General features: G+C 38.4%; 1 protein-coding gene across 1 annotated transcript; it reads left to right on the top strand.

The window, feature by feature from the left end:
- The first annotated feature begins 101 nt into the window (after window positions 1-101).
- On the top strand, window positions 102-6,356 carry tp53i13 (tumor protein p53 inducible protein 13). The gene is made up of 9 exons (XM_042486657.1): window positions 102-418; window positions 538-615; window positions 882-917; window positions 1,288-1,349; window positions 1,611-1,689; window positions 2,726-2,854; window positions 3,194-3,403; window positions 3,550-4,663; window positions 5,263-6,356. Exons 1-9 carry the CDS (start codon window positions 296-298, stop codon window positions 5,367-5,369), a joined length of 1,938 nt encoding a protein of 645 aa, XP_042342591.1. The 5' UTR covers window positions 102-295; the 3' UTR covers window positions 5,370-6,356.
- Window positions 6,357-10,742: the final 4,386 nt, after the last annotated feature.

Raw genomic sequence — 10,742 nt, forward strand, 5'->3', positions numbered from 1 at the left:
AAGTGACATAAATTCCATTATTTTGAAATATATGAGGAAAACGTCGTCTTTCAATAATGTTACTAACTTGATATAATTGTGAACTCAGTGGCGAAGTAACGTTAAAGTGTTCAACACTTTGTATTACTTTGTATCGCGTTAACTAACCTAGTCTCCTTCTTTAGTTTTTCTTCTTTAGGTAGAATTTTTGTTTTTTTAGATAAAGAAAGGTCTTTGTCAGTCGCTCTGTAGCTAGAGGACCAAAGTGCAACTGTGACGACTAATGTGGTCTAAATGTGGTTCTGGTCCCACTTAAATGAGCATGCCGAGCCAGACGACGTCCCCGCCGCTGACAGTGACTGTGCTGGCCGCGCTGTGGGTCAGTTTGGGTCGGTGCGGTGTCTCCGAGTCTCCGGGGCTGGGGTGTGACAACGGAAAGGTAAGTTGTCCTATTGGTGTTTGTGTGTTTGTGTGCGCTGTTTAAGTAATATATTATCTCATTTGAGACATTTAAATGCATTAAATTTTCGCGTGTATGTGTGCGCGCGTGTGTGATAGCTGTCTTTGGAGAGGGACCTGTCTGTGGATGCTGCTTATTGGGATTGTCCAAGGTCTACATGGCCAAAGTCTACACAGGTAACTATGGATACTCATCATCATCATCATCATCATGTGTGCATGTGTGCCAAGCCAGCATTATCTCTAAAGCCTCACTGGCTCAGATGGGTGGGGTGTGGGCTTACTCTGTGCCAGGAAGTTTAAACAATCATGGGAAACTATGTATTGTTTTGGTAAATCCTGTACATCTGGCACTGCCAGTAGTGTAAGTCAGCTTTTATACCTTCTTGGATTGTTTTGGTTGCTCCCATCAGTGGTCTAACCAATGCACATCTTATCTCCAGAGACTTCCCAGTATTGACACAGTCTATGATCCTGTGGTGAGTAAACACATTACCAAGCACTGTATTTGACGGTTTTACCAACCTTTGACACCCAATAGCTATTTCCTGAATTCAAAGCACAATGGGATATCACTAAGTGACACATTTATATTCAAGGTTCACAATTAATGCACAAAATGAAGCAAAAGCTTTGCCCTGATTTAATTTTACAAAAATGTAGATTGTTGAGGACTTTGTTTGAGCTAACAGAAATGTCTTACTTGTTATGTTACTGTTGTCAACAATAAATGGGCATAGACTGAACAGCCGCCTACTTATTGTTTGTCTTAGGTGACTACATGTTTATAATTAACCCACAGATGAAGTAATAAAATCTTTTTTGACGTGACGTGATTTATTTTTACAGAAACCAGCAAGGCTGGTCTGCATGGATAAATCTATTTCCTACAACCACACCATTCCCAACAGGTAAGACTGTTTGGAAAGATAATAAAGATGTGCAGATGGACAACACTAATTAGGACACACTCTCACATGTACACATATTAAAATAGACTAAACTGCACAACAGTGTCTTGATCATCCTGGTTTCTGTGCTTTGCAATTGCAATAAAGTTATCAATGTATGTAATTTTGTCATGTATGCCAGGGCTATTGTGGATATTAAGCTGTGTGTGTGTGTGTGTGTGTGTGTGTGTGTGTGTGTGTGTGCATGTGTGTGTGTTACAGTGGAGCACACAGACCAGTAGGGGCAGAGAGTGGCGAGTACTTGTACTGTCCTCCTCAACGGTGGCTCAATAACTTGCATGTAAGTTGCAACATCAAACAGGTCTTGGTTTTATGTCTCCGCTCTCAAAGTTAGTCCCTTCATCTGCGTAGCAAAACAAATTAGTAGATATTTGTTTCTGGGGCATCAGTGAAGAGACAGACTTTTTTTTCATAACTCCAGTTAGTCCATTTTATTTATGTATTGTTTTGCATTTTTTGAATGTTCATATATTTATTTTTCCAAAAATGCCAAAGTTTTGACAAATGGGGTTGACAGAAACACAGTGGTTGTAGACAGTTAGATACAGTCTGATGAACTGCCCATTTGCCTAAAGTTCCCTCTGTGTTACTTCCCAATCTATAAATCAGTGAAGCCAGAAATGCATCAAACTGTGGAGTTAATGCAAAATCAACATATTGTTTCTTTGCAACTTAAAGGCTAAGTTTTTTTATTTTTCAACTAGGACCTTATATTGCAGCTTGTTTTGCAGGTGCAGGCTAAGAAAAAAATTATTGTTGTTCCCATTAGTCACTTAGACACAAAAACATGGAAAGGCACAGATTGAAAACTGACCAACTTACCCTTTAAATTAGAGTAACACAGGAAAGCCTCAGCTTCTATCTGTTTGGACCCTTGGTAGTGGAGCTGCCACTGAACATAGATTTTCTTAATTATCTTGACGAAAAGTAACAGCATTTTAGGGAGTGAAAAAAATAAATTAAAAAAATAATAATGTTATACGCAGTTGTAGATCATAATTCCAGAATGGACTGCAGATCGCAGAAGGGTTAACTTTCTTTTAGTGATTGTCAGCTGTTTTATTACACAAAATAACCCAGACATCCCCTTAGCAATCTTTGTCAGCTGAAAAACATTATTAACAGACAAGAATGGAATACAATATTGGCATTATTAAGTTATTGTGTAAAAGCTGTCAGACCATGGTGAAAACCAAATTTGTGGAAACCCTTTGGGGTTTGAGCCAGGGATGGGGGCCAAAGATGGTCACGTGTGTGTGTGTGTGTGTGTGTGTGTGTGTGTGTGTGTGTGTGTGTGCGCGCGTGTATTTTTCCAGCATGGAGCCACTGTTTTGCTCTACCACCCCTGTACTCCTCTCCACGAGCGTCTGCTTCTGTCTGTCCTCGCCCGGTCCTGTCTGCCTGACTTCATCATGAGCTCACATCCACAGCTCAATGAACACATGGTGAGACAAAGTGTTTACCTCTGTTCTTTAACCCACCAAATCATTATATGATATAATATTATATATTTGTCATCTTTTAAGGCTATATATTTTCAGGTCACTTGTTAAAATATGTTGATCTTTGCAAACTTTGAATTTGCAAATAGACCCATTTGGGATTGACTAAGCAAGACAAGGCCACGTGAAAGGATTTAACAGCCTTCATGTGCTTATAAAAGATATGTAAACACCATTGTTTGAGCTGAAGCAGTAATCTAAGTAGCCTTTTTGTCCTCATTACCGTTTATTAGGACAGTGAGGACTCAGGGGGAGTGTATTCAGTGTTTGCTTTGTGTTCAGCCAATAGCCATAGTGTCATGGGGTCACACCTTGGAGCTGCCCACTGTGGCCTCTTCAGACGTCTGCAGTTGGCTGGAGACCACAACATCTGAGAGAAATGTTTTTGGTGGTTTGAGCCAGAGCAGGAAGTACAACCTGCTGCTAACCTGGTCGGCCGAGCAGCACCAGCAGCAGCATGCACACCCAGAGGAACATCCAGCAGAAATTAAGGTTTGGAAACTTGACTCATGACTAATTTTGTTCATTACATGTTTTTTATCAGTAATTTTACATCTTCTGCAATAAAAGCCAGATAAAAGTGTAAATTTAGTAGTCTTGTAGATGTCTTTTGAGTAGCCATTATTGTAAATCTACAGGAGTCTTTGAGGCAGTGCTGCGAGCAGACCATCTCTTCTCTGCATGGAGCAATGGAGACAGAACTGGAGTCCAACATGAAGAAGGAGCGCTCGAAACACATAAAAGAGGAAGGCAAAAGCAGACAGATAAGAGCTGCCATTAGAGAAAACCAAGAAAATATGAAGGATGATAACAAGAGAAACAATGCAATTACACACCAGAGTAACAGAACCACCCCCAGCAGGACAGAGAACGTCCGAAACGAAAACAGCACGCTCAGCTCATCAACAGAGTCTTCTCCAAGGAGCAGGACTCATTTACATCCTCCAGGCCTCAAGGAAGTTCCCTCACAGTCTGAGATCAAAAATTTAAATCAGGGCCTTACATCCACGTCCACAACTCTGCTGGGGTCAAATATGTCTGAGACTATGGTAAGAAGTGATTCTTTAGGATTTAAGGCTCCTGAGTCTCAAAAAAGCAGGCCAGTGTTACAGACAGAAACACAGCAGGCCATTCCTAAACATACTGACCTCAGAAAACTAAACCCCTCTTCTGGGTTGAATCTCCCCACAGATGGTGTGAACAGTCAGAAGAATAACACTGTCAGGCCAGATGCCCTGGCCCTCAGTTTCAAAGATGAAGGTACTGACTCAACAAAACAGAGAGACAAAGACTCTGTGAAACAGAAAGAAAACGTCTTTAAAGACAAAAACTTTGATAAAAGCAACACAGCAGGTGGCACAATGAAGGATAATGATGTAGTAGATATTAAAGAGAGAGAGTTGGAGCATAAGCAAATACACAGCCACACACACTCTGGACACAAGATGCCAAAGCCAAAACACCAGAATTCACAGCCAGCCAGCTACCTGCACAACAAGCACGACTGTGACGGCTGCACAGCAGGCGAACAATGCAAATGCAACGAGGATTCGGGGGCCTCAGCTGCTGTTGTGAATAAGGGCTTGCCGAGGACCCCCAGGACAGACGAGGCGGTGTGGGCAGCAGCAGCTCTGGGCTTCCTGCTGATTCTCCTGACGCTGTCAGTGCTTCACACCCGCCTGTACCGGCACTGGAGGACCACACCCAGCCTTTACTGGCACGACCCACAGCAGGACTATGACAGTGTGGCAGGTAGGTATTTATTGTTTAATCATCAGTGAGCTATTTTAATCCTGCAGGGTTCCCACAGATTCGTAAAATGTCTTATGTGCATTGAACTTAAGTCTGTTTTGAAAAGGCCTTAAAAGGTTTTAAGGGTTTCAAAAGTCCTAAAAATGCTAACACGAGAAGTAGTAGAGTTTATGGATAATTTATTTCTGAAATTGAATTGTAAAATCTGAATTTATTTGGTCACACTTTTTTTTCTTAAATAATTTACCAATTACTTCACACAAATGAGGAAGGCAGAATTAACATTGTTATTTTGTTTATGGCTAGTATGCTCAGAATAATGAATCGACTCTCTGTGAGCTATCTGTCGCTGTACCCTGGATGACATGTGGAAGTGCAAATACAATGAAAATTGCTAGTTTGATCATGGTAAATTAACCAGTCTGTTCCTCCTTGGCCTTTGCCTAAATAAAATGTAAGAGACCCTGCTAATAAACACAGACAGTCAGAGCCAAAAACATAAACTTTAAGCATACCTTTTGGTGAAACAAGGGACCCTTGGTTTATACTCGTAAGCAGTTTAATTATTTATGTGTGTGTGTGTGTGTGTGTGTCTCTAGATGTGATTCGCAGGAGGCTACGAATTGCAAACAGGAGGCGAAAAAGAGGCAGAAGACAGGAGTGTGTTCCTCTGCCCAGCTCTTCCAGCTCAGACGAATATCCGTAGAAAAATGAAGGAAAGACCCCCCGCAATGTCAAGAATGCACTGAAGTCTCATTAGTTAGTAGCATTCCTAATAATTATTCAGTCTACACATTTTATAAGCTGTTTGTACCTATGCTGTTTATCTGACTGAGCTGGATTTGGACCACCTCTGTCAAAAAAAGTTGCTGGATATTCCTAAAGCTGAATCTGAAGTGTCTCAAAGCTGCTGAAGGGTCAGTTAGATTCTTTGTCCATATGGATTGGGTACAGAATGGTTTCAGTCTTTGCATTTTTTTTTATTTTATTTTTAGATTGGGACCATGTTCATATCTGCTTCTCCTTGTGAAGAAGGGTACACAGAAAAACGTCCTTTGGCCATCCAAAATTCTGTATTTGTATTCTGAACAGCCGGAACAGAGGCAAATGATGTCTTACCAAATTGCATGTCATCAATTTTACATTCACTTGTCCAAACAACAGTCCCATAAATAAAAAGCATCAAAGGATATTAACAAAAGAGGCCAGTGTATACTGACGTAAGCTCTCAAAGCCCTCGTCATTCATGTGGTTCTGGATCAGTCCTTTGTCCCCTCAGGAGATCCACATAAACAGCACATCAAAGAGTCCAAAGAGATACCCCCAGGTTTGAATCAGTTACTTGCAAATTTTTTTTAATAGTCTGGTACACTTCGCACAGCATACACGACTTGTCACACTCCGTGTATTACAATCAATATTAAGTCTCCTGTTTGTTTGTCAACTTTCCTATCCGATAATTGTTTTTATTGTGCAACATTTTATCAGAATTTGGTTTAACAAGTAGTTTTATAGTAATAGGTTGCTTTTACCTGTGAAGGTTTAGTGTGTGAATAATAAGTTGCTGTTCTAAGCAACGCTGTGGTATGTGTTCTCATTAAATGGTACGAACGAGAACAACTTTATTTTGAAAATGAATGTAGATAGATTTTAGAGAAGGATTACAAACACAATAAATTCTTTGGCCAAAGTGGTTAATGTGTGGTCTGCTGTCTGACACATTGGTTATGTGTTCTCTTATAACGCTACCCAGCAAGAAATTTTTGGTTCTGAAAACGTTCTCAAACGGTTACAATGTTATGTTCCAGTAATATTTTCAAAGGCAAGTTTTCTTTTATCACCTAGAGTGTTCTTTCTAAAACTTGTAATGTTCTCTTAAAACATCCTAAACATTTTTGGTAATAACCTTCTAAAAATGTTTTTGATAACATAGTAAGAACATTATAAATAGAAATACCTTTAAAACATTATACAAATATTTTGTGGTATCATTTTTAATGGTTTTTCATAACATTGAGAAATTCACGCCCTTACATTTTGAAAATATTTTCTCTTTTTTCAGAATAAAGGTGTGCTTTAAAGACATCATACAAACATTTTGTGCAAACATTATATTTAAGTAGTCTGACTATTAGAGCACACAGTAGGCTTCACCACTTCTTTCTTTCCTCCACTGTGAAATAGCTTTACATATTCAATGCAACATTTGACAAGTGTGAGGAATAACAATCTTTGGTTTACATAGCAAGTGTGTCCTTTAAAGTAGTTGAGAATGCAAAATGAGGGATATTAGTTTCTTGTTTTTGTGAAAACAAATCTGGTGCACAGAAACTTGCAGGAGATGTTCCAACTGCATGAACAACATGCAATTAGACCTGTTAGACCATGTGTAAAACACCTTTAGCTTTGTCTTGTATAGTATTCGTAACAGACCCACATTAAAAGAACAGTATTTGTAAAAAAAAAAAAAAATACTAAACATCAGTAGGAACTAGAAAATGCATTTCCTGTGGAACATGCATGTGGATGCTTATAGCTGAAATCAGTTGAAAACCATTGCTGAAAATGCAAAAATATATAGCTGAAAATGCAGAAATATATAGCAGAAAATGCAGAAATATAAATCTGAAAATGCAGAGGTATATAGCTGAAAATGCAGAAATATATAGCCTAAAATACAGAGATATATAGCTGAAAATGCAGAAATACATAGCCTAAAATGCAGAGATTGAATTGCCGGAAATATCTGAAAAACTGGCAGAAATGAAAACTGAACTGCTCTAAAGTGAAGAAGCTACAAGTTAAACCGCAAGGGAGTGTCATAGGAAGAAGCTGATGTCAACTGAAAAGGTTAAAATAATAAATGTTTAATATTTAGGCATAAATGTCCTTGAAGTGTATAACATTTTGACATTTGCAAGGTGTCTGAAGCTGAAAGATACAGAGGAAGACAGAAAAAGACAGACAGAAAGAGAGAAAGAGACAGAGACATGGAAAAAAGAGAGAGGCACAGCAAGAGACAGAGCGAGAGAATGACAAGACAGAGAGAGAGAGAAAGACAAAAAAGAGAGAAAGAAAAATAGAGAAAAAAGAGAGACAGAGAGAGAGAGAGAGAGAGAGACAGAGACACACAGTGAGACACAGGGAGACAGATGGAGAGGGAGAAAGATGGAGACAGTCAAAGAGAGAGAGAGAGACAGAAAAAGAGACAGAGAGAGAGACATAGAGAGACAGACAGGGAAACAGACAGTAATACTACAGGAACAAAAAGGAGTTGATGGAAGTCTGACCTGCTGATTAGAAGCACCTGTGTGTCTGACAGTGACACAAAGAAGTAGTTTCAAACTTAAATGTCTGGAAGACCGAATATAAGACACATTGTGTATTGACGAACACATGCACACACCAGCATGGCACTGTTTTTGTGTGTCAGTAACCGTTGCTATGGTAATTAATGGCCCACCTGTGTGAGTGGAGGGAGGAGGTACAGACAGCAGCTAGAGTCATGGTCAGAACTGCTTAAAGACAGACAAGCAGTGCTTAAAAAAGACACCCTGCAGACATTATTTAAGTTTTGCTGTAAAAATATATGGACATTGAGCACAACGAGATGTTACTGAATTGAATGATATGTCAAAAAGTGAAAAAAGTGAACAATGACAAAAGTCCCTCCATCTGGGTTTTGCTCCAGTTTGATGAGAGAAATTAACATTAAGTAAAATAATCTCAGAAGATTCAAACATGCCTACATCACATGGTTTAGAACATTTGTGCTGTTGATTTAGTCAGTCTGCAAAATGCTCTCTGTGCACCATAACTTACACATGCCACCCCTACAGACATGCAATATCTAACGTTAATTTAAACTCTCTTTTCACCACTGCGTAACTTTCGATAAGGAACTGCTAGGATTACCATTTCACAGGCCAAACTCCAGACAAGCTGTCTAATATTACTTATATAAAACAAAGAAAATAGGCCAAGGAAAGTAATAACTGCGACTGAATTTGCATAATTTCTTTATGTTTACATGTGATAGCCTGTCTTACCTTTTTGTAGCACAAGCTGTGTGTGGCCTGGTCCACATGGAGAAACACAATCAGCCTTTCTCACAGCAAACACTTTGACCTGTCACAGTGGGCACAGGTGTCACTAATAACACTAACGATGGCTCTGTTGTATTGACATATTCCAGTGAGAGTGGCAGTGAGCAGCTATGCAGGATACAAGGATCTTCACATCAAAGCTGCTAAATAGAAATCAGCTGTCATTAATTTCATCACTTACACGTGTGCTTTTCCTCAAAATGTCTTCTGTGAAGAAGGCGTACTTTGGTTTGATTTTGATTAAGTCTGGCATTATCAAAAACCTTTTAAGAACGTTATCACCAAACATTTTTAGGGTGTTATTAGAGAATGTGATCCTATCCTAAAGAGGATCATTCTGGGAACTGCCACTGAAAGTCTACAACATTGCATTGTAACATTCTGAGAACGTTTTTTCAAACCAAAACTTGCTATCTGGGTTTGTGATTCACAGAAAAGTGCTATATTTTAGCAGTAAACTTACACACATTTAATCCATCGTTAGTGCGCAATCTTCTGTTTGCTGTTTGCAGTAAAATGCTCTACCTTTGTTAACATACCACATTACGGGAATGTTTCATAAAAAATGTTACATAATCTCAGGCTTCAAGAACATCCTGAAAGCATTTTCCATATGTTCCTTTGAAAATGTTTGTTCTTTGTTATCATGAAGCAATGTGGAAATGTTTTATGAAAGAACTTTCTATGATCTGTCACCTCTCACCATCACCAAAGCATCATCAGAATATTGCAGTTAAAATGTTGCCTCTTCACATTTAACCTGGAAGAAACATTATTTGAATTGATAAACATCCTGAAAATGTTCTTTGAACATTAGATGTGTAATAGTTTTTAATTTTTTTCTTTTAAGGTTTTTTTTTTTTTTTTTTTAAAGAGTTGTGACAAATATATAAAAGCTTAACGTAATGAAGACACAAAGTTATCTTTTGCATTTCTGCGTGACAGTTTTGTTATTTGACTGATAAAGATATAGGGGTTGATTAAGCAGTCTAGCTCTAACTTAAAACTTAAGAAGGAGACAAGAAATACGCATTTTACAGATACATGCATGCTAAAACTAAGACTTAATATGCTGGAATAATGAAATGCAATATGCTTTCTTATAAGGATTCTAAATGCTATGGTGGATGAAAATGGTCATGATTGTAGTTAACTCTATACTTTCCCTGTAATTGTCATTTTTTTCTGTGTTGATACAAATATAAGCTGGTGCACCAACAGAAGCCGGAGTGTCATTAGGAGTGCTCAACAAAACAAAATCGTAATTTACTTAGTATGGTAGAATTAAAAAAAAAATATTTACACAGGGGGACTCTGAGAGTTAACTAGGATGTCATTAAGTAAAAAGATGCTGATTTGATGACTATGCAGTATTTCAAGGTGTTATGCACCTTATGCCAAGCTGTTTTTTTCCTCAGCATGGTGCCTGGGTGTAATCAGCACCACCTACTTAAATTATTAGGTTCAGGAAACTGTCCTTACACATTCAAGCAAAGTCAGTACACTAGGGCTGCAACAAACAAGAATTTGTTTGGTCATTAAATGTAACATAAAAATAAAATGGTGAATAATGTCGATCAGACTTTCCCAAAGCCCACGTCCTCACGTCGGTTTTGTCCACAACCCAACGATATTCAGTTCACTGTCAGAGGAGTAAAGAAAAATGGAAATTTTCACTTTCACAAGAGTAGAATCAAATTATTTATCTTTTTTCCTGAAAAAAAATACTCAAACCTATGAATCAACTAACAAATTAGTTGGCGATTAATTTACTAGTTGGCTACTAAACTATTAATTATTGCAGCTCTAAATCTCACATTTCCCTGTCAGGGTGAGCACATCCTTGCAGTTAGAAGAAACATGCAAACAGAGACATGACAACTGAGTTGTTTTACTATTTTATTACAAATGTACAGCTTATGAGTTTCCATTACGATTGACCTTTTTAAGTCATTGTTTTCTCTACTTTATAC

Source organism: Plectropomus leopardus, chromosome 5 (genome assembly GCF_008729295.1).
Source record: "Plectropomus leopardus isolate mb chromosome 5, YSFRI_Pleo_2.0, whole genome shotgun sequence".
Classification (NCBI taxonomy): domain Eukaryota; kingdom Metazoa; phylum Chordata; class Actinopteri; order Perciformes; family Serranidae; genus Plectropomus; species Plectropomus leopardus.